Source organism: Haemorhous mexicanus, chromosome 2, assembly GCF_027477595.1.
Source record: "Haemorhous mexicanus isolate bHaeMex1 chromosome 2, bHaeMex1.pri, whole genome shotgun sequence".
Lineage (NCBI taxonomy): Eukaryota > Metazoa > Chordata > Aves > Passeriformes > Fringillidae > Haemorhous > Haemorhous mexicanus.
The window spans coordinates 104,215,808-104,240,418 of NC_082342.1; the positions used below are offsets into that span (position 1 = coordinate 104,215,808).

General features: G+C 40.1%; 1 protein-coding gene and 1 long non-coding RNA gene across 6 annotated transcripts; one reads left to right on the forward strand and one right to left on the reverse strand.

The window, feature by feature from the left end:
• Nucleotides 1–161: 161 nt before the first annotated feature.
• On the reverse strand, nt 162–10,639 carry LOC132323943 (uncharacterized). The gene is made up of 2 exons (XR_009485476.1): nt 10,371–10,639; nt 162–5,679 (listed from the first exon to the last, which is right to left on the reverse strand). It is a non-coding gene; the product is annotated as an uncharacterized LOC132323943 (long non-coding RNA).
• On the forward strand, nt 7,892–19,948 carry TCEANC (transcription elongation factor A N-terminal and central domain containing). 5 transcript variants are annotated; one of them, XM_059839781.1, is made up of 2 exons: nt 7,892–8,251; nt 18,581–19,948. In XM_059839781.1, exon 2 carries the CDS (start codon nt 18,589–18,591, stop codon nt 19,669–19,671), a length of 1,083 nt encoding a protein of 360 aa, XP_059695764.1. In that variant the 5' UTR covers nt 7,892–8,251; nt 18,581–18,588; the 3' UTR covers nt 19,672–19,948. The 5 variants fall into 5 exon arrangements, with proteins under 5 accessions (XP_059695764.1, XP_059695760.1, XP_059695763.1 ...); XM_059839777.1 differs by lacking the exon at nt 7,892–8,251 and adding an exon at nt 8,314–8,472; XM_059839780.1 differs by lacking the exon at nt 7,892–8,251 and adding an exon at nt 8,505–8,735.
• Nucleotides 19,949–24,611: the final 4,663 nt, after the last annotated feature.

Consider the following 24,611-nt stretch of genomic DNA (forward strand, 5'->3'; position numbering starts at 1 on the left):
TTAGTTTTTGTATGAAGAAGGGTATATCCAAAATGACTGAATAGAATTTTGTCCTCTAACACTGAAGAATTTTGAAGAATTCAGCCTTTATGAACCTAAGCTTTTTAACAAAAACACTACACCAGTTCAAATACCTTGAATTACACACATGAAGCAAGGAATGCTTGAGAGATTTCTTGTTGAAATACAGTATTTTTGTGCTGTGCACACAGGTGATGAAAGGGTAGGCAGAACTGAAATATCTGGAAAGTTTACAATGACTGTGCAACCAGGAAATGCAGCTTTTTTTGTGAGAACTGGTTTGTGTTACAAAACAGATGCTCTGAGAAATGTACAGGGACTTCAGCTTTGACATGGGAATCTGTTTCCTGGTATCTTTGGAGTTGCTGTGGAAATTGCAGAAAAAGGACTTGGGTAAAGCAAACTCTATTTTAAGAGCAAAGACTCTGGTAGCTTCAAAATGAGGGCAAAGTTCCTTCAATATCAAATTGAATGCTGACTGTGATTATGTTAGGATGCCTGACTATCCTGCTCACACTGAGGCAGAAAAGTGAAACAAGTATTTTACTGGATTCATTCCTCTTTGACTGAAGTTGAACTATTTTTACTGAAGATCAAAAAAATGAAAGTTCAGTTTCACTGAAGTAAAATTCTGTGGCTAGCTTCAAACAGTAATAACTTATGTAGCACCTCTAAAGACTAAGAAGCCTAAGAATCATTACAGTCTTGAGTGCTGCAGTGTTTGAAGTGCAAATGATGTATATTTGTGGAGCAAACTGAGTCCACCTAAAAAAGTGCATCTGGGCATTTCTTGCATGGGCACTTACTGGGCATAGAAAGATAAATGCTGCCTGTGGAAGGCATAGTATCTAAAGGGTATTTGCTCAACACACAAACAACAGAGAGTAAGCACAATGAATATGGAGCTAATATTTATTTGTTGTTGGTTGAATCGTAGCCCACCATGAATTATCACTGGGATCAATACTTCAGTAGTAGAATTCCATCCCAAAGTCAAGTCAAAAAGATTTTATATTTCATGGAATGAGTAAGAAATTATTTGCACAGATCAGTACCAACTAACTGCAATAGCTGCCATAAGGTTTTCTGTAGTAGATGCAGAAGTGGTTTCCCTTTTGTTTGCAATGGATTATCATTCACAAGATAGCTTGCATCATAGCATAATTCTAGCATATTAAGATCTGAATAGAAAAACTGAAACCTTTTTTTGTTGTGAATAAATTCAAAGATAGCTTCTGCAGAAGCAACAAAATAAATCCATTCTGTACAGACAGTCATATAAACCACATCAGTGCATCAGCAAATTAACTGGTACTGTTTGCAATTTTCATCCTGAAGATGGAACTGCTAAGGGCAAAACCTACATGTTTCTCCTTCAGATGAAAACAGTAAAAGGACATATTATGTCTATAGTCATTAATGCCTCAAAATGTTCCTGACAGTTTTCCATTGCTGTGAAATCCATTATCTGCTTGATTATTTTAGACAGCAAGGAAACTGCACTGGGAGTATTTCAGCAAGTTAAAGTTATGCTGTAATCAAGTGGCTTGAACTTTGATAACATCATTTGTAACTCTCAAGTCTGATAACACACTTTAGAGACTACCCTGCCTGCAAGTTAATGAAAAAAAGAGAGCTTCTAGCTAATTGCCCAAATCTATACTGCATCCTTCAAAAGCTACTCGACAGATGTGATCACTTAATCTTGAATGTTGTAACAAAAGGTTTGAATCACTTTTCTTCAGCTGCCAAAAGAACTAACAGAGGCATTTCATTTTGACCACGGTGAATACATGGAAATGCTGAGGCATGTTCCCAAAAGATGGTTATCTTTCAACCTGCAGTTGAAAGGAACTTAAAACATTTTCCAGCTATTAAATGTTATTTTATACATTAAAAAATTATTCCCAAATGCAATTTTTCAGGATCAAAAATATCAAGATAATTAAGAGAGGTTTTCAATAACTGCTGCTCATATTTATTTCATAATTGGTATATTGTTAATGACAGATTCATACAACTGAATGTACTGGAGGTATTGTAACTCACGACAATATATTAACGAAAAGGTAAATAGCAATGAAGCATGATTAATTTACTTGGTCATATGTGCAACTGTTACACTGGAGCTCATCACAGCGAAAGATTTTTAATAGAAAAGAATTTCTAATTTTAACAGTTACTAACCTCTCAAATACCTGAATATAAAGTTTCATTTCAACAAAATTAGGCATTCAGTGTCTTGGACTCTCCCCAATCTTTCAGGAAGGGTATATTATACAACTGTTGAGAAAACTGATTATTAATTTTTTATTTGGGAAATACTAAGCTGTGGAATATTTAGCCTTCTGTGATTGAGTGGTTTGGTTTTTTTTTTTTTTTAGTAGCCTGATACCCTGAAAACCTCTCAATTTCTCAATATTTCTGTATTGCCTCGTACCAATTTCTATTTTAGATATACTCCTGAGCAGAAACTTCTCTTTCAACAGATTTGAGAAATCATTTAAAAAGTGATCCTTCGAGGTCCTCAGATAAAAGCTAACTTCAATCACACATTTAGAGTGGTTGATTAATTCATCTAAAAGGAAAGGGAAATATTTCAAAGTTAAACATTATGTAAAATAATACAATATATGATAAACAATTAGTGTATTTAATTCTGATAGAAATAAGGTCTGAGTTAAAGGAAACAGCATGTCTCTAGACATGCCTAAAAACCGCATTTAATTCTTTTTTTTCATATGCTTCCTTTTGCTTCCATGAAAAGATGGTGCTTCTCCAACACCTAGGATGCTTTGCAGGAGCGCTAAATAGCTCCTCGGGTATCTTTTGACAGGGCCCTAGCTCCAGCTCTCCCTCAAATGATTCCCATGAAGAGCTTGGGAGTCAAAATGCTCTAAGAACCACTCCCTGGAGGCAGTTAACTGCAGAAGTGCCACTCTTTTGTTGTGTAGAGGAGGTGATGTTTATTTTTCTGCTGTTTGCTCTTTGGAAAGACAGTAGCAAAGTTAGCAGCTCATTCAGGCACTTGAAAATATTTGTCCAGAGCTGACTGCCCTGCTTTAATGCTTTCTGCTGCTGCACAGTGCTTAACTTTGATGCCCAAAATCTGCTCGCTGAACTGGACACCTCTGGGAAGCACTCAGTAAATCTGACTTAGGTGGATAAAGCAATCAGCCAGAGTCTGGCTTTGATTTCAGGTTGATAGCAGTTTAATGTTAAATCCCTGTGTTTGATTCACTGCAGGTTATTACAGTTATTGTAATCTCCATGCTTTGACTCACTGCAGTATTATATTTTCTTTCTATATTTGATATCTTAAATCATGGTATTTTTGTGTACTGCACAAGGATTTGTCTTCCCACTTTAAAAATCACTCAATTTACAATTATACAATAACATTAAAAAAAAAGAAGTCACAAATATGATAAAATGGTAAAAAATAATGATAAAAACTTTTAGAAATATATACCATAAAGTAATCAGACACAATATATTCCAAAATCACCCACAAAAAACCTATCTTCCCCTCAAGCATTAATTTTTTTCTAAATTAAGTAATGCTAACAGCTAATTTTAAAAATCAGCTGATTTTTAGAACAGATACTGTAGAAATACTCAAGAAAGCCACATGTTCACTTACAGCAAGTTAATCATTAGCATGACCTTCCTGCCCAGGATGTAAATATATGGGAGTCCTAATTTTATTTGTCTTCTTTGAAATTGTCAGCATTTTAAAATAGTCACCTTTTGTAGAGGCAAGGGGGCACTTGTAGACTGGCTCAAGTTTGTGCACAATTGAAAATTCATGTGAAGGTGTGAATAGCAAGATAAAAGTATTTGCCTTTATGGTTCAAGAGAGTTAAACTGAAAGGTGGCTGCAAAGAATCATGTGATACTGAGTGACTGTGCAAGCAAATGGGATATGAAAATTGACTGCAGGTCACCACAAGTAATGGAATTAGAAAAAACAATCAATCTACTTTACATCAATATTGTCAGCGCCTCCAAATTAGCTAATACCTCTAAGGAAAATTATCTGAGAGTGACTGCGTTTTCTTCTGGAAACTCACTTGAACTGAAAAAGATCTAATATATTTTTCTCATATATCCTGTACTGGCATTGCAGTCCACCAAGTTGTGTAGTGGTGGAACACAGGATCACCTTGTAGTTGATCTACTTGTTGGTTTCTTAAGATGTAACTATTTCAAGAGCACTGTGTGTATATAAACAACCCCAGGGCTGCCACAACAAATTCATATTTGGCTCATCAACACCAGACTGGTTCACTGCCTATGCATAGCAGAAAAGGAGACACAGAGAGAGCTGCTTATCTCAATTTCCCTCAAATGAAGTATTCTTCAGTGCTTAACTAAGGAAGTTACTCAGATGGCTCCATAACACTCCACCGACTCTGGCAGAATTTCTTCATAATACTCCTGGCAATTTAATTTCAGGTCTTCCAGGTGGTATGAAACTCCCACCATGTACTGGAACTCCTGCCAGGAGGAAGAGCCAGGAAACACATGGGAAATATCTCTCATCAACGTACCCAGTTAACTTTATGTGCATCATCCTCATAATCCTAAATTCAGCACATTCCAGTGTTACAGAAAATGCACAGGCATCTCAAGCCATGGAAATAAACAGCATGGGCTGCCATATCAGGAGAGCTGAGCAGCATTACTGCCAAGCTCATCCATTGCTCAGTGCTGGAGGCTTTATCTCATCACACAGAAGCAGCATTAGTTCAACACCAGCCTAAGGAAATCCAGGGCCTCATCCACCTCCCTCTCAGAACAGGATCAGAGCCTTAAAATGTGAAAGTGACTCTTGAAATGAACAGACACCCAAGAAGTCACTCTTTGGGTGTATCAACAAACTTCAAATGCTGTGACTGAAAGCACTCTCATGAAATGAAATCTGAGTCCCAAAGTATGACCCAATTCTTGGATTTTCAGAGTATATGAATATGACATTTTTATAGGATTCCCTTCTGCATATCATTAAGGATAGATGGAGATGACTGTTCAAAACACTTTGGTGTGGTTAATTTCATTTAATTATAATGCCTTGCTTCATGGTTCATATTATGGTTTTTTGGGGTTTTTTTTCCTCATTTGGTAGGGATCCTTTTCAAGAACAGAATTGTATTTCTAAATGTTGGCTTTTTTTCTGGGAACTCTAAAATCAATACAAATTTAGACTTATTGACAGGATAATCTTTAAACAAAGAAACCTTGAACTGAAGAAAGCTCTTCAGGAAGAATTACAGTGGTGGACCACAAAATGAATGTCATTAAGACATTAAGATGTCATAATGACACAATTTTAAATTTTTTTTTTTTTTAATTATGAACATATTATATCCATGCATTTGGTTTTGTTGGGTTTTTTTCTTTAAAAATAACAATTGTTTTAGAAAAAGAAAAAACAAATTACAGAGGCTTAGTTGAAGCATATACTATTCTCTACAAAAACCTTATGACTGACCAACATTTTTCCAAATAGTTCTCTGGATACCCAATACTTTCCAGCTGGCAGAATATCTCCATCTGTTGAATAGAAGCCTATGTTTCTAGAAATGCAGATACCTTTCACAGCCAATACTGAAGTTCCAAGGAAGTTATCACTGTTACAGTAGCACTGATATTATCCTGGAAAACATACAAAGACATACACAGATATCATTACACATGTGTACATATATGTATAAATTTACTGATTGTATAATTTTAGTAATTTTTTTTAAAAATTGCTTTACTTCAGAGGTAATTGAGAAAGCATTATTGCATCTGTTCTATAAATGGGAAACTAGAATAATGATCCCTTATTCATTAGATCAAAGACAATTTAATGGAGATGGCCAAACAGTCCTTTGAGTGAGAAACCAGTCTCCAGGAGGGGCATCCTCAATTCTGATCCCATCTCAAAGAAGGGCTAATCACAAGGAAAAAGCCACGCTTGCTTTCCCTTCCTGCCAAGGGAGCTCTATGCCTCTGTAGTAGGCAAGGCACTTTCAGCTGAGGACATAAGGAATCTGGTATGTACTGTTCTCATAATCACACAGGTACAGAAAGACTAAACAAAACTGGCATTTAAAGCCTTGGAGCCCCAAACTGAAATGAAATTGCAAACTCCTGGATATTGCAATGAGAGCTGCTGCTGAATTCCTGACATATGTAGGCTGCAGAAATACTTCAAAATATGTAACACAGGCCACTGGATGACATGCCACATTTGAACCTGGAAGGTTCTGATCCTGTTCTGCTAGTATGTTACTGTGCCATTTCTGGACACTCATGCTTCAAATTCTTGATGTCTTGTTTCATAAAGTCTTTGGCATAGGTTTTGTCCCACACATTTTTTTCTGTGCAAGACACAAAGAGAAGGCAAAAAGGAAGTGTAATTTCACCTGTGGCATTCAGCTACTCATTGTATCACATGTTCAATCAGTCATGAATTCATGAGTCTGGCACAAACACACTGTGAGTGCAGAATTGAACAGCATTAGCAATCAGCGTATAATGCAACCACTTCAGCACTAGCAAGGAAAGGTTTGAGATCATTCAGTGAAGAGCACTGATAAACTGGTTCACTACAATAATTTAATAAATTGTTTATCTAGTTTTTTTTACATCCTATACAACAATGCAATGCTTTTTTCCCCAGTGTGGTTAGTAATGGTGATGTTCATTATGTCAAAATAAGGAAAAAGAGGTCTGTAGTACATTATATTCTTGCCAAAGCATATTTGGTGCCTTCAGGTAGGTAAGATCAGATTACTGACAGGAGAGGGCAACACAGACCTCATTAGTGAATAAAACCAAAAACGTGTCCAAAAAAATCATACCAGCATTTTACTGTATCAGAGTATAAACCCCAGAATCATCTACAGATTTGCTGTAGAGCAAAAATTCTGGAAGTAGTAATCTCTTAAAAAATCATTTTGAACACCTATGAGAAATACATGAAAGAGGAAATACACGTGAGAGAGGAAAGAACTACAACAAAGGCAACGACAAATACCTTTACTTTGACTAAACTACATTTACTTTTAGACATTTACTGCATAATCAGACATGTCCAGCAGACTTTATCATATCAAAAAGCTGTAACCTTGTGAAATTTTGTATTTATTTTCTTTAACTCTGTGTATACAATAGTTCCATTTAGTATCCAAAAGATTAGTTGGTTATACCAAAAGTAACACTAGGAAGTAAAACTAGGAAGTTCAACAACTTGTTGTTGTTGTTCTGTGTGAGCCTTAGGTCTGATACTCATTTACCTTGTGTGTCACACTGCCTTTTCAAGCCATGTTTGCTCGACAAGGACCATATCACAACTGAAGTTAAAATCACATGAATGTCACTTATTTTTCATTCATCTTAGGGCTGAGAGGAGCATGGTAGGGCTCCCCCAGCCACAGAGAGAGATACCAAAGGAAGGCCATGCCCTGCACAAGGGCCACAGGGCAGCATCATGGTGTCCCTTTCGCCCCACAGCCAGATCCATGCCCGAAATAGCCATCAGCCTCCGTAGAAACTGAGCCCTCACACCTGAGGCTGCATAGGACAGCAAGTTATTTCCACGGCTGCTGCCCTCCCGGGAGTGTTTTCACCCTGCGGCAGCCCCGGGGACAGCACAGGAGCCCTCAGGGAATACATATCCCACAGCAGAATCACAGGATCAGTTTGCTTGGAAAAGACCTCCGAGATCAGCAAGTCCAACCCCTGACCCAACGCCACCCTGTCAGCCAGACCATGGCACTGAGCGTCACATCCAGATTTTCCTTAACACTTCCAGGAATGGTGACTACCACCTGCCTGGACAGTCCATTCCAGTCCAATCACTCTGTGAAGAAATTCTTCCTAATGTACAACCAAACCTCTCCTGGCACAGCTTGAGGTGATATTCTCTCATCCTGTCACTAGTTGTGTGGGAGAAGAGGCCGATCCACAGCTGGCTACAATCTCCTGTCAGGTGGTTGCAGACAGTGGTAAGGTCACCCCCAAGCCTCCTTTTCTCTCGGCTAAACAATTCCCGCTCCCTCGGCCGCTCCTCATCGGACATATGCTCCCAACTTTTCACTGGACACGCTCCAGCACCTCAGTGCCCTCCCTGGAGTGAGGCGCCCAGAAGTGGGCACAGTAGTCGAGGCGGCCTCAGCGGTGCCGAGTACAGGGGAAGAATCGCTTCCCTAGTCCTGCTGGCCGCACTGGTACAACGGTACGTGGTACTGGTATTCCCGGTACAACGGGACGTGGTTTCTCTTTCCTGGTTCACCATGGTTTCTCCGCTGCGCCCGCAGCAGAGCTGCCCACGCCCGCTGTCCGCCAGGGCCCCGGCAGCAGCGGGAGCAGCGCGCAGCCGCCTGGGCCGCGGCCGCGCAGAGATGGCGGCGGAGCAGGAAGCGGGCGGGCGGCGCCATGTCGGGCCCCGCTGCGGAGGTGAGGGCGCCGGCTCGGCGGCCGGGGCACGGGGGGTGCGGGAGCAGCCGCCAGGGGCAGCAGGAGAGCGGCTTCCCCGCCTCAGTAGTGCCCGGGGAGCCGCCGTCTTTGCCTTGGCGGTGAGGTCAGGGGAAAGCCGAACCGCCCAGTTGCTCCGCAGCCCTGGTTTGCCCTTCAGCGCGGTGCAAGCCCCGGCTGGCCCTCGGGACCCGGGGGAACGGGGAACAGCGGGAACAGCGCTCTGAGAAGCGGGGAGTTGGTAGGTAGGGCTGTGCTTGCATTTCCTCCTGCCCCGGCTGTGCGGGCAGCATTTTGCCTCTGAGCAGGACAGCCGTGGGTCAGAATTAAGTTAGACGGGTTCGGGGATGTGTAGCAGGAACGGGTGTGAGAAGCCAGGGGAGGTTTAGGCTGGACATTAGGAAGAATTTTTTCACCAGGGTGATTAGATACTGGAATGGACTGCCCAGGGAGGCGGTGGAGTCAGCGTTCCTGGAGGTGTTTGAGGACGTGGCACTCAGTGCCAGGGTCTGATTGACAGGTGATGTTCATAGCTTGGACTCGATGTTCTCAGATCTTTTCCAACCTAATGAACTCCATGATTTTGTGAAGTTTTAATGAAGAATGTGGAGGAAACCCCACAGAGTCAGCGTGCCCCTGGCATTCTGGATCACAGAGCGTGCACGGCCCACCCGTTTTCTGGGAAGTGAGCATGGGCAGATCTGCAGGCTGATCTCCCCGGGTTTCGTTTGCGCTGACCGAGATGGAGGTTCCAGTGGTGATGCTCAGCCGCTGGTGGCATGAGCCTGACCTCGGCCACACAAACTGTCTCCTGTGGCTGGCTTCAGCGCCAAGGGAATGTGAGCTGCTTCCAAATGCGCAGGGCTGGGCTGCTGCTCCCAGCTGCTGTAACCTCCCTTCTGATTCATATCGAAAGTGGCTGTTACTGCACTCACAGAAGAGGCTGACCTTGAATTGGAAGCTGCAGGATGGATATCTGTAATGGTGCTATTATGGGAATTCTTTATGTATTTTTTTATATTGGTCTCCATGCAGCATTGATGTCTTGAAATACGACATACGCTGGCATAAATATAGAAAGGAGTTAGAGTTCATGTTTTTAAATGTAGTATTATTTTAATAGTTATATATATATAAATCAATTTCATTTCAAGTGTGTTTCACCCTTTGCTTGAACCAGTACGTCATGGGTCTTTGATCAAGACTCTAAAGTATTAAGGAATTATGTACTTTCACTTTTAAGTGTTCATATTTTAGCATAAGGAATGTCAGTAGACACTCATAATGTTTTACAAATACCATTTGTTTAAATCATACTCTTTATCCACTCAGGAGGGATGGCCTTTTCAGGATCATATGTACTCTCCTGCATACAAAGAATTTATTTTTAAAGGAAAAAAGTTTTATAATTTTTCAGTGGAAAACCTGTAAAACAACAACAAAGTGATATTTAATCTAAGTATGGCCCCAGCAATGGAATGACAAATAGAGATAGTGTAGAGCCAAGACTTAACTAAAAAAATTAATATTAAAGTAATGAAAAGATGGTGCTCATCTGACAAATAATGAAAAGCTTGCAGAAGTTCATAAAGCATGTCTTTATTACTTACATGTTCCATTTTTATATGAATTTGTCAGCACGATTTTCCATAAAAAGACATTGCAAACTACATATTTGCCTCTGCTTATAGTATGCTAGAATTTAATTCCTTACTAGCTGTATATGATTAAGAATAATCTTTAAAGCTATTTTGTCAAGGAAATGTGTTTAAGAGAAAGCATTGCTTATTTCTCTCCAAAATGGTTCATATTTTCATTCTGAAGTATTAAGTTAACAAATGTGCTTTGGATGGATATATCTTAAGTACATTTTTACTTACTGATTTAGGCTTCGGTCTTCAAGACAGTCTGTTTTGTTGGACTTCTGTGCCCCAGTGCAGAGCTCAGTGAAAGAAGGAAGTGTAATCCACCTCAGGAAAGCTTTGTTTGGATTGAGGTTGTCCAGGTTTCAAATAGGTACTTCTGCAAAAGGATATAAATAATATTTATGGAGACTAAAAAATAGATGGAAGAAAGTTTGATGTGATCTTTCACTTAAAAGCCAATGTTAAACCTACAGCTCACAACATGTTCATCTTTTCTGTAGGTTTTAAAAGTGCTAATTCCTCTTGGGTAAATGAACAAGGAATTTAAGATGAAGTTACAGAATAGTGGAGGAAAGCTGTAAAGCCATGATGAACGTGAAAGGTAATGTCTTTATAGGGAAACAGGGAAAGGATATTCGGTCTTTTGTAGTTATAATAGAGCATGTAAAAGTCTGGATTTTTTTTCAAGTACTGGCTGCTGGAGGCATGTTGTGCAGACTCTAACCTTTCCTTTTTAAAAAAGGTGTAAACTCCCAATCATTTTGTCTGCAGTGGAAAGATGGGAAGACTAGAGGCTTACAACTTCAAAAGAAATGCAGAACAGTTCCCATTTTTTTCCTTCTAAGAGCATCATAGTGTATAAGCCAATCTCAATGTATTAGGAATTTTGAATTATGGTTTCCCAGTCTTTGGGGGACAATGTTGCAAATGCTTCTTATGCGCAGACATTGAGTAGAGGGAGCAGAGCAGCTGAGTGATACAATCCCAGTGGTGTTGAAAGAGCACCAAAACATACAATGAACTGAAACTGTTACCTGTATAAGGCAATACTGTTAAAGTATGTTGAAGAAACTGGCTTCTACTTGGAGATGCCACAGCTTTCCTGGAATTTTTTGTCTAGTTTACTGTCTGAAGTGATTGGAAATATGGATATGAACATTTGTATCCATCCAGATGAACAGTTAGAAGATGAAACTATATTGCATAAAAGTAGTTATTTAATAAACGATTACACAAATCCACTTATATCATATTTCTATTGCCAGGTATGTTTCTTGAGTGAGGGAGAATATTTATAGTACCCTCTTGCTGTGGGAAAATAGTGCAACATTGTTGATGTTGTCTGTCAGATGTAACAACAATTCTTTTTTGTTCTAAAATCTGTTACTGTTGAAAAAACATGAATGTTAGGAAATGAAGCAGTAGTTTCACAAAGTGCAAAGAACTCTTTTTTGCACAGTGAGTTTTGGTTCAGTACTGAGGCAGGTGGTGTTAAAGGATTGATATTAGCATTTTCTGCTTGGCTCAGCTTAAGTTTTGCTCTTCATGATAGAGATGTGTTGGGAAAATGCCAGATATGTTTCTAACAAGCTTTGATTTTTATGCAGATAATAAGCTGTACTCTTTAGCTTGCAGGAGACTCTGTTAATATATAATCACTAAAGTTACTGTATGGTTTGTTGAAAACTGTGTGCAGCTGCCCCAAACACCTGAATCTCATGATAAACTTTACTGTAGCAGCATGAAGTCATGTCTCAGTCATCTGCTCAAGTTCCATTAAACACACTTCTTTTCCTGTGTATTGTCACTTGAGGCCAAAATGGGAGTTCATGTTTAGAAAATGTGCCCTGTGTGTCAAAAGCCTGACTTTTGACCTGCTTGAAGCCCCAGCTAGTACCTCATACTGACAAGTAGTGGAAAGTGACTGAGAGAAAAGGGATTCCTCTGCCAGCTTTGACAAGGCTTTGTCATGAAAATTTGAAAAACCAGGGAGCTCCATGGAACATTTCTGTGACCTTGTGCCCAAACTAGGAAATGGATTTTAGAATAAAGTTAGTTAATATTGAAAAAAAATCTGGTTGTACCTTAGAAAAACCCTAGAAGTGTTTCTTTATGTGAAATGGTAGAAATTTTAAAGCAAGTAGACACCCACTTTATTTATACATAATTGCCAATAAAACTGTTGATGACAAATCTCTCAGAACTATATATACATTTTATTATTGCCCCCTGAATGATAATGTATTTGAATGTATTGTGAGTCTGTATATCTGTCCAGTTGTGGAAGAGGTTAGCTAATATCTCCACTTGACACTTGTGACCTGTAACTTGTTTAAAGTAAATTTTGTAATTTTTTTTAACTCCATAAAATTTTATTAACAAGGTCAACAATATCAGTAAAAATAAAGATTTCCTATCAGTGGAATAATGCATTACTTGTAACATTTTCAGTGTTTCAAGTAGTTAACTACTTCATTCAGTAGAAAAATTCACATGGCTAAGGAAGACAGCATATGGGAAAGGTAAAATATCTTGCAAGGTGAATCAGTTTAACTGTAAATGAAGTTATTAAAAGGAGCTATTAGCAAGGTAATGTTTGCTGGGATGTGCATCCTCTCTAACATCAGCAGAGCATTCTAGAACTCAAAACAGCTGTAGCTGTTCAATTTGTAAAGTATTTTCTCATCTTGTTTTTGCCATGGAACAAGTCAGGGTTTAATTTTTCTGGTGTAGCTGTAATATATTGAACCTTTTCATGAGCTCTGGCTTACATACTGGTGTCAAATGAAGCCAGTGGCTAAGCAGTCTGGTAAGGACAACAGCTTTTCTTTAGCAGTCTCATTAAATCCATGCATGTTTGATCTTATTAGAAAAAATGTGCTGACAGCTCTGCATTGGGATTGATCCCTGAGGCTTGAGAATTTCATTATGTGCTCTATTGATTGTTTATTTTTTTTTTAAGAATATAAGAATTCAATTTTAATTAAAAATTCAGGGGTCTAGAAGAAGCAACTCCAAATAAGAATTAAAATTTGGCCTTGTAAAAGATGATACTCTGTGCATCTTCACATGAATGTGATACACTCTACCATCTCTCCTCTTCAAACTTGCTAATTTGGGAGGAAAGCTTTGGGAGAATGATTTCACTGGGAGAAACACAGGGTTGAGACAGTATAGCTCCAGATTAGTTAAGAGTGCTGTAGTTCAAGGAGTCACTATGTAAAAGATGGAGAACAAAGCTACTTCTCCATATTAATACAGTGTACTCCAGTGCTTCTGGATCTGTGAGTGAGAGGTGACTCTTGGTCAGTGAGCTGTCAGTGGTCATGGACAGCTGGAAATTTTACTGTTGTATTGCCTCAGTTCTCATTGTATTCACTTAGCTTTATTCATGTGGCTATTCTTTGAAGATAAACTTCTGTCTAGTTCTGAATTTTTTAGGTGTGGGTGGCAGTCCTGTGGAGAAGCAGGAAGAGCTCTGATTTTTGCTGAGATGAAATAAAAGCTCCAGTAAATAGTGACATCATTGATACCTGCTCTCCCACTGTAGATAGGATGAAGAAATATTTTTAGGGTTGGTAGCTGGCTGAGAGACTTCTCTGATTTCAGCTTAGGCTCTTGAATTTAAAATAGCATTCAGTAATTTTAATTGTTTATATGGGATTTAGGTTGCTCAAAGTAAGCTGGTGTTTCTAGGACTATGCTATGCACCATCTCTGCTATAGCATTACCATTTTTTTAACACAATGTTTGCAGAACATTTATTCCCCTGTGTCATTGTTTAACCCCAGGCCCCACAGAGCCTCTCACTCATAGTCCCAGCAGCAGGACTGGGGAGAGAATCTGAAAGGTAAAAACCAGAAAACTCATGGGTTGAAATAAACACAGTATAATAGGAAAAGTAAAAGCTGCACACATAAGCAGTGCAAAACCAGGAATTCATTAATTACTTCCCCTGGGCAGGCAGGTGTTCAGGCAACTCCAGGAGAGCCTACCATGTGTCACAGTGACTTGGGAAGACAAACTCCATCACTCCGAATGTCCCCTCCCTTCCTTCTTCTTCCTCCCACTTTATATGCTGAGCATGATGTCAGATGGTCTGGAATATCCCTTTGGTCAGCTGGGGTCTCCTGTCCTGGCTGTGCCTCCTCTCAGTCTCCCATGCACCCCCAGCTTCCTTGCCAGCATGGCAATAGGAAAGGCAGAAAAGGCCTTGGCTGTGTGTAAGCCCTGCTCAGCAATAATAAAAACATCTTCATATCATCAGCCTGTGTTCAGCGCAAATCCAAAACACAGCCCCATACCAGCCACCCAGAGGAAACCAGGACACACTGTTAGGAGTACTTGACTTCTGATCCTTGTCTGGGCTGTGGTCTGGATTTTTTTTCCGATTACATAGAATTTCTTGGAGAAAAGCTCACCTACAATGGCGGTTGGGATGAGGGAGAAAAGGACAGATGTTCATCCTTCAGACATTCATATACACTTGTTTGGATGCATTCTGAGTTTGTCTCGGTTTTTCAGGGTTAAGACAAAATGGACTATGGCTTTGTACAAGATAAGGTGTAAAGCAAAGACAAAGCATTTATCACAAATGCTTTTGGAGAGGGCAGTGTTTTTCCCAGGGACTGAATTTGCACTTAACAGCAAGTGTCGTGGGCTGGGTTGGGTTTTTTTTTGTTTGTTTGTTGGTTTGTCTTACTTAGTCATTTTACTGTATAAAAATGTTCTGATTCAACTTGGCATTATTACAGGATGGCCATATTTTAAACCTGAGGTAGCCTGATTTTTTTTTTTTTTTTTTTTTTTTTTGGAAGCAAACTGGCTTACAAGATTTTTATTGATTCTCATCATTTATTCTTGTACACACAAGTGACTCATTATACGGTGCAGTCAGAGTGACAGCTTGTAACGATTTGGCAAGGAAGTGCCTCATCAGCACAGCGTTACTGAGTCTCATTGTGAATATGAGCTTTGTAACCTTCAGTGTAGCTTGGAATTCAAACTGATGTTTTCGTGCATATTTGGAAAGTCACGGCGGTTAGGTGAAGTCCCTGCTGACTGGAAAAAGGGAAACGTCACCTCCATTTTTAAAAAGGAGAGAAAGATAGATCCAGGGAACTACAGACCGGTGAGGCTCACCTCTGTGCCTAGGAAGTGCCTCCTGGAAGACATGCTATGGCACAGAAGAGAGAGGAGGGTAATTCAAGGTAGCCAGCATGGCTTTACTAAAGGCAAATTGTGCCTGACCAATCTGGTGGCATTCTATGATGGAGTGACAGCAGGGTTGACAAGGGAAGACTGACCAATGTCATCATTAGACGTCTGTAAGGCCTTTATTATAGTCCCATATGACATCCTTATCTCCACATTGGAGAGACATGGATTTGATATATGGACTCATTCATATTCAATGGATAAGGAGCTGCTATATGGATGCAGCCAGGGAGTTGTGGTCAGTGGCTCTACGTCCAGGTAGAGGCTGGTGGTGATTGGTGTCCCTCAGGATGCTCATGGGACTGGCACCCTTTAATATTTTCATCAGTGACATGGGCAGTGGGATCAGTGCACCCTCAGGAAGTTTGCAGATGACACCACAGCAGGACAGGATGCCATCCAGGGGGCCCTGGACAAACTTGAGGAGTCGGCCCACGAGCACCTCCTGAGGTTCTACAAGCCCAAGTACAAGATGCTGCACCTGAGTCAGGGCAATCCCAGATATGAGCACAGACTGGGAAAGTCACTGAGAGCAGCCCTGCAGAGAAGGACTTGGGGGTTCCTGTGGGTGAAAAGCCGGACATGAGCCAGCAGTGTGCGCTTGCAGCCCAGAAGGCCCATGGCACCCAGGCTGTACCCAAAGCAGCCCAGCCAGCAGGTCAAGGGAAGGGATTCTCCCCCTCTACTTTGCCCTCATGAGACCCCACTGGGAGTGCTGCATCCAGCTGAGGGGTCCAGCACCAGAAAACCATGGACTTGTTAGAGCAGGTCCAAAGGAGGACCACAAAGATGCTCAGAGAGCTGAAACACCTCTCCCGTGAATAAGACAGATTTAGAGAGCTGAACTTGGTCATCCTGGAGAAGAGGAGGCTTTGGGGAGGCCTTACTGTGGCCTTCCAGTACCTTAGGGTATTATAAAAAGGAGAGAGAAGGACTTTTTATATGGGTAGATAATGCCAGACCAAATGTCAATGGATTTAAAGAGGGCAGATCTATATTAGATGTTTGGAAAAAATTCTTTATGCAGAGGATGGTGAGGCACTAGAACAGGTTGCCCAGAGAAGTTGTGGCTGCCACATCCTTGGGTGTATTCAAGGCCAGGTTAGATGGTTCTCTGAGCATCCCTGCCCTTTGCAGGAGGGCTGGAACTAGGCATTCTTTAAGGTCCCTTCCAGCCTGAACCATTCTGTGATTCTGTCATTGCTAAACTGAAATGCCCTGTGCAGTTGTGAGAGGGTTGAGGATGTTTGTTTTCTACTGCACAAAATTGTGACACTGTTTTTTATTTGTTCTTTTTCTTACAGCTCCACCTTAACAAAGATGCATGATTCATTTTGTAGCTTAAGAAAAAAACTAGTCTTTCTCAGATTTCTTGTCTCTTAGAATTAGGAACACAGCTGAACAGTGCTGACTGAGTTTGATTCAGTTAATTTTATAAATATTTGCTCAGCAACTTTTGTCAAATTGCATTAAATCAGATAGAAAAGCGGTCAAATTTCAAATTTAAAAATAAAAGAGCTCAGTGTACAGACAATAACTGGATAAGGGATATAATTTTTCCCTCCTGTCTGTATCCCAGCATCTATGGACTCTGCATGGTTTGTTTGCCAAAATGAGGCAAATATGTACCTTAAAAATGTGAAGTCTCCTGAAGTTCATAGTTCTCCACAGGCTGGAGTTTTTCATGCATGTTTCAAAAGATTCCATGGGTTTTCTATGCCACAGCTCCCTCAAGCGGTAGAATAATTTTCCATTTGGAATTTCGGCTTGATTTCTGTGACACACTTGCATTCTCTTCAAAAGGTTTTGGGGCTTCTCCCAACTTCCTGTTCTGTCTGATTTATAACAGAAACATCATAGTTCAAAGAACAGGAGTCTGAGCAGGGAAGAACTCAGGCTTGCTATACTTGGGTTCCCAGTGAGCTTTGGCTAGAAAATACACTGCAGTATTACCACGACATCAGTCATTTCAAGTTTCTCCCTCTTGGTATTCTGGAGACAGGAAACTGTTCTTGCTTTTTGATGGCTCTCCTACATGACAAAGCTCTTTTCTGTTCACAGCCTCTGTGTTCCTGTAGAAGAGCAGAGTAGTGAATGCACTGACATTCTTTTTAGTATGATGATGCAGAGGGCTCAACTTAAGTATGTGAAAACTGCATCCTGTTTCTCTGAGTTTGAAACTTCTTGAGTAATAAATTGGTTTCTGAAGTCCAATTATTGAGGTTTTGCAGGACTTCAAAATGTAAGAGAAGAGTGTTTAAATACAGCTTAAGGGAATGCTCAGAACATTTACTATGGAGGATGGGTTGGTTCTGTTCCTATAGAAAAAAAATGAAGTCTTATCCTCTCTGTCCTTTTCTTTTGTGGAGCTCTGAGGTCCTAGTTATTCTTCCCATAGGGATATGTGTACCTAGCCTTGTCTCTGTCAGGCAGAGGAGTTTTTCTGGAGTAGAATCAGGATGGATGCAGTTTCATACAAAACACTGATTTTGTACATAAACTTAGATTAATTGCAGAAGTGAAGGACACAACACAACACACAGTTAATTTCTGCGTTCTACATGTAATTCTCCTTTTCAGCAAGAAAAATAATAATGTTAGGAATATAAAATTATTTTTTGCGTATGAATTTGCAATAACAATGCACTGAACATTTTTTTATCAAAGGGCTTAATGAAAAGGAATCAAAAGGAAATACTACTGAAACCATGAGATTCTGCATTCTGAAGACCCTGTTTGAATTTCCTTTTTGTGTGAGAATATATGGGAGCATGCTTTAATAATGCTGCAGCTGCAAGAAAATATAGAGGGATCTGTCTTTAACCTTTAAGAATATTCAAAATTTGTAGATGTCAGTGTTTTGAAACACTGCAGGTGTCATTGTTTTTGAGCTGCCCCATCTTGATAATCCGTCTGTAATATGATGCCAGTGCTAGTATTTGCTAGCACTGTGAGGGGAAGGGCAGCAGTGGGACCTCAGGTAAAAGTCATGACACTGACTTGCTTCTCTGATAGCTGTAGATGATCTCTTGTATAGCAAATGAAAAGTTGAGGGTCATGTAGGAACCAGAATGGTGTTTTTAGAAAATGAAAGGAAACCCAGTGATATATACAAATAAAATAGTGTAAAATAGCATAAAATGAAAAGAAGACCTTATGTGAATATACAGAAGATGAATTAATGTGGTAACTGCAGGAAAGGTGATGATCTTTTTGTTTGTTTCCAGGTTTAAAAATGTCTGATCTGAAAGATATTGTACACAGAACCCATTGTATTGAAACTCTGCTGTCTGAGAACAATTTACAAGATATTGAGGATCATCTTAAAGAACTTGCAGATGTTGATATGACTGTAGAATATCTTCAGAGGACAGAAGTTACCAAGGCTGTATATAGAGTACTCAAGAGCTGCCCTTCAGGAGAGTTGAAAAAGAAAGCAAAGCAGTTATTGTCAAGGTGGAAAACACTTTACAAGAATAACTGTGCTCAGTCAATGCAAGTTAAAAAGTCAGTTTCTGTGTATGTGAAAGAAGAAATTGAGCATCTCAGTGTAGTTCCTAGAGAGCAGTTGCTGTCTGAAGGACCATGTCAGCAGGAGGCATTAGATGGTACTAGCTCCAACACTTTGGTCCCATCACAAACTTTAAAAAATGTGGTACATAACAATGCAGAAGTCAGTATTAATCAGCATTCTTCTTTTGAGGAGCAACACACTGTTCATGAAGATTCTAAATCTGTTGTTAGCGAAGCAAGCCTGCAGCAGGACCTGATGAGAGCTCTGAGGTGTAAATGTGTGGATCTTCTTTTCAAAGCTTTGATTGGTTCTACCAAAGATGAAGAAGAAACTGTTAAATGGCTAGAGTTAGCTAAAGAAATTGAAGAACATATTTTTGCTCTTCATGCTAAAAATGATAAAAAGTATAAAAATTGCATCAGAAGTAAAATCTCTAACCTTAAGAACCCTAAAAGTTGCCACTTAAAGCATAACCTTTTTTCGGGAACTTTGAGCCCAAAGGCGTTTGCTGAGATGACAGTGATGGAAATGGCCAGTGATGAACTGAAGCAGCTCAGGGCTCTGTACACAAAATCATCTGTTCAGGAACATCAGCTTCCACAGGTGATTAATGGCACACAGACAAACAAAATAAAGTGCAGACGCTGTGAAAAATTTGATTGCACTGTCACTATGATTGCCAGAGGAACTCACTTTCTTCCAGCTTGGGTGCGAAACACAAATCCAGATGAACAAATGTTGACATACGTTATTTGTAATGAATGTGGAGAACAGTGGTATCACAGCAGATGGATTTGTTTGTAACGCTGTCCCTCTATAATAAGGGGCTTGGAAACGTGTATGACAACTTACCTCTGTTGAAACTCTGTAATTTTGAATTCTGTGCTGATATTGTGTGGGTGCTGCCACTAAAAACTGCAATATCAGTTTTAAAAAACTGTTGATGTATTTTTAAAGATGGCTTGAATGGATCTTGCATGTTTTTAAGTAATGTAAATATGTAAAGAAATAAAGGGTAAAAGGAAAAAAATTGTTACACTGTATCTGAGTGGCATGTTTGCTAGTAAATCCATTAAAATTATTCCAAGTGCTGAGTTTTTTCCCTGAAGGGACAGGATACTTGGAATTTTTTTTAACTTCAGGAGGAGTTCTTTCACGGAACATAACTTTCATTTACAATAAACAAACTGTTTCTAAAACTGCAGTTCACATACTTATGTGCATTGCAGAAGGTTCAGCATGGATTCACTCCTTAATTAAATAACTTTTTGCAAGCATTAGATTAAGTTGATTTGAGAGGTGATTACTAAAAGGGAAAAAATAAACAAAAAGTAGAGCGTTAAAGTGGGTAGAAAGCAGCTAGCAAATGAAAGCAAGAATGAAATTCTGCTCCAGTGTTTTTAGCTATTAGAAGGAAAACAGGACTTGTGACAGTCTATCAGTATGCAGGCTGGATTTACAATGTAAGATGGTGTGTCCTGCTACTGCAAAGAAATTAATGTAGGATCAGACAATTATTTCAGAATGTACTGAAATATTACATCATTTAATGTAATATTACATAAATATATTATTGGATGTATGTTTATATAATAAATAAAATTAATTGTAGTGGTATCCTCTCTGGGACTGGGACATCTGTCCTGAACTGAGAAAATTAATGTTTCTATATAGCACGCATTACCCACAAACAATGAATAGAAGGAAATCTAATAGCTGAAGTTTTTATACATATTTTTGTTCCAGAGTCAACAGGATTCTCACTCATCATTCTCTAGAAGTATTTATTAAAATAAAAAAAAATCTCACTAAAGTAAGTGACCTGTATCTTTTACAAATGCACAACAGGCGTTTAGCACTTCAAGATTAAAATGTATCAGCAGAGCAGAGAAACCTGCTGAGTTTTTGTGCAGGAGTTGAGGACAGTTCTGCACCCATCTGACTGACCCAGCTGAGGCTGGTCAGCTCCTCTGGGCTGAGCTGCATGACCTCAGAGAAAGGAGTTGGAGGCATGAGATGAGAAAATAGGTATTGGTGAACTCAATGCCAGCCAGGCCTTTATCTGTAGATGGGGAAATTTATGTGTAACCTGATGTTGCAAAGAGACACCTAAAGTATTCTACTGAAAAAAAAGAAGAAAAATCTTTCTATTCTGTGAAGGGTTAACAATTACCTTTCAGCAGCATTAATTTTATTAACATGTAAAAACATGTGGTTTTGGGGAATTGCACTGATGTAAAATATGCAATAAAGCTTTAGGCCAGACCCCCTGTGTTCAGCTGTGTAACCAAGGAGTTACCATGTGGCCTTCCTTCCCAGCCCTTACTTGTGTGCTAGAATTGATGCTTATGAGTAGTCCTGCTTAAGTGGCAGAACTTTTGTGTAAAGTATTATTGTTAGCTTTCAGTGAAACTACAGGAAAGCAAACACTCCTGTGTGAGTGGATCACAGCAAGCACAGGATTGTGTGCAGTCATTTTGAAGGTCATGGTCCTGTTGAGGAGAGCTTTATGCCAGCATTGTGCTGTGTCAGAACACTGTGTAGGAGAACTTTATTTTAGCTCTGAATAAATTATAAATAATTTCTGCCTGCAGTTGGTTTTGAAGCCATTCCAGTAATGTACAGCTCATCCAAGTTTTATCTTGGCAAAGGGAAATATTACAAGGCATGGAGGGTCTTTCTGACAGAATATATTTGAAGGATAAAATTTGTATCTGTAACCCTGACTACATCTGTGATGTAATATGTAACATCATTTTCTTTTGAACTGCTCATCACAAAATGTGTAACTGTGCAGGCTTAAAATATTTGGCTGGCTAAGATTATATGCTGTGTTACATGCTTTGTCCCAAAATGTCTTTAAAAAGCCACCTTGCAACTACATAGTGTGTACAACAGCAGGAGGATGTAGGTCACTGGAGTACAGGAAGTAGAGTCCAGAAACAAAAAAAAAGCTTTGAAAAATTAGATTCTTTTATATTGTTGAAGTCTATTTTTTTTTTCAGTTAATTCCAGGTGAGAAAAAGATCTCTGGACATTTTAAGCAGAGACCATTAATTTGGGTATGATATTTAGCGTGTCTGTGCTGCTACCCCTACAAGGAGTGTGTCTGTAGAGGTGATCCCCACAAACACAGGACAAATATATGCTGAACAAGGCTAAAGTCTGTATTTGTCTCCATGGGGTTTTCCAGAAATGCTGTAAATTCAGCTCCTTGAATCCTGTGATTTAATAGCAGCGATAAACTCTTAAGCATAAATTGCTCTCAAAGATCAAGCAGCCAGTAGTTGCAGAACTTGTGATACATATCTTAAGAAGATGAGAGCTGAATTAACAATGAATTTCACACAATTTTCAATGTAAAAACACACTATTCTCTATCTGAAGTGCTCTATTAATTGTAGTCAATGTCGCTCCCTTAACACCAGTAACAAATCTCCTTCTGGTTCTTGGAGATCCCCTGCCAGATCCACTTCCATCTGTTTTGCTGAGTGCCTTTTTTATCTCTGTCATATCCCTCTTACTGTTCACTTTTTAGGGAGGTACTCATCTACCATTTGTTGTTTATAACTCTTTCCTTTTTTCAAAACCAAAAGGAAATTTTTGCTGTTTATTTTTCATTTAAAGTGTGTTTCTTTCCATCTGCTGTTCTGTCTACATTTGCTACTAAAGCAAAGAACTGCAGCTCTTTAAACAAAAAACAACTCTTTTTTTGTGCCAAGAAGGAAAGTTAGCTGGTTACAGGCTGTGGTTAAGGAGCAAATATTACAGTCCTTCAGGGAATCTTCAGGGTGTAATGGTCCAATTCACTGACTGCCTAGAAGATATGGAAAGAAACAAGAGCACTTTGATAAATTCTTGGATTGCTTGGGAGCTGGCTTGCTGCATTCTGGTATTAAGAGAGCCATAAATGACTTCATATCCCCTTATTTTGTACTCTTGTAATTCAGCCAAGAAGTGACAAAGTCATGTTTTACTGAGGCCATGTCATCACTTGCCAGGATGGGTCATAGTCTCCTTGCCAGCTACAGATAGTAAAAAGTATTATTCACAAGCTCTTATTATAAGAGAGCTTTGCTGATACAGAACTTCCTCCTACTCACAAAAAGTTGCCCTTTATTTGCCATTGGATGTTTTTTGTGCTGTTCTCTCTTACATGGCATAACAACATGAATACACCTCTGTGAACCAAATCCCTTAAGTGCCAAGTCAGCTTTCAGATGAAGGTGCATGTGAGGGAGCAGCAAGGGTGGCTTGCTGCACAGGGGGAAGCAAGCCAGGGGAGGATGGTGGGTGACAAGGCATGCAGGGACAGTGGCTTCAGTTGAAGGGTCACTGACTGACAGAGCAAGGCAGGTCTGGTGACAATGATCTGCCAAAACTCCAGTGAGAACTGGGCAAGTCTGGGGACATGCTGTAGGGCAGAGATTGGCACACAAGGTGGTGTGCAGGAACGGGGCCACCAGGCTTGTATAGTGCCTGAGCCAAAACGGGGCTCTTGCTGGCAGTGGGATTCTGAAGCAGCTGCCCCCACCAGCACTGTACCAGCCCTGCTCCCCCTCACTGGGATGGTCAAACAGAGGCCTCAGACAGGGGCAGTCCCACAGCAGCCTCCATAGGGACCCCATCTGTCTGCAGAATTTAAACAGGAGTGACTTTGGTGCACTTGTTTCAAACTGCGTCCTAACTGGGCATGTTCTTCTGTCTAACCTCAGGACTGGGAGGTGTGCTTCATGTGATCAGCCCTATCAGAGGCATTATTTGTTCTACAATTTGTGTTGTTCTATAGCAACTATTGTGTTTGTTACATACATGATATGTAACAGTGGACACAAGGAAAAGGGCCTTCAGTTCCTGATCCTCAAGCACTCACATTTGTATTAACAATGAGAGTAACCCTGCGATGCTCCATTGTGCCTATAAAATCATGAGCATAGTAGCCATGGTTACACCATGGTTCTTTTCTATTTTCTTATATGTTCCCATGTAAAAGAAATAAAAATATATCCTATCTGAGAAGTTCAAGAATTTTGTTTCTAAATAGAACTTGAAAAAATGAGCTATCTGGACAAGCTGAAGAGCTGGGTTAAAGAGGATCCTCATGAGAGTCAGTGAGGCCAAGTACAAGATGCTGTACCGGGGGTCAGGGTGTCAGGTATTGACCCTGATGTCAATACAGGCTGTGAGTTTAACAGATTGACAACAGCCCTGAGGAGAAGGACTTGGGGGTGCTGGTGGATCAGAGGCTGGACATAAGCTGGCAGTGTGAACTTGCAGCCCAAAAAGGATCAAAAGCAGCATGAACAGCAGGTTGAGGGAAGTGATTCTGCTTCTCTACTTTGTGCTCATGAGACTCCACCTGCAGTCCTGCATCCAGCTCTGGGGTCTTCAGCACGGGAAGGACATGGACCTGTTGGAGAAGGTCCAGAGAAGGCCACCAAGATGATCAGAGATCTGGAGCACCTCTTCTGTGGGGAAAGGATGAGACAGCTAGGGTGGTTCAGCCTGGAGAAGAGAAGACTGTGAAGACCTCATTGACCTCATTCCAGGACCTAAAAAGGGGTTTATATGAAAAATGGGGACAGACTTTTTAGCAGGGCCTGTTCCAGTAGGATGAGAAAGGAGCATAGATCCAGACTGGACAGATTGACTATATTCAGGCTAGGAATTCATTACTTTTACAGCAAGGGTGATGAAACCTTATAACAGGTTGCCCAGGCTGATGGTGGCACGGCTCTGAGCAA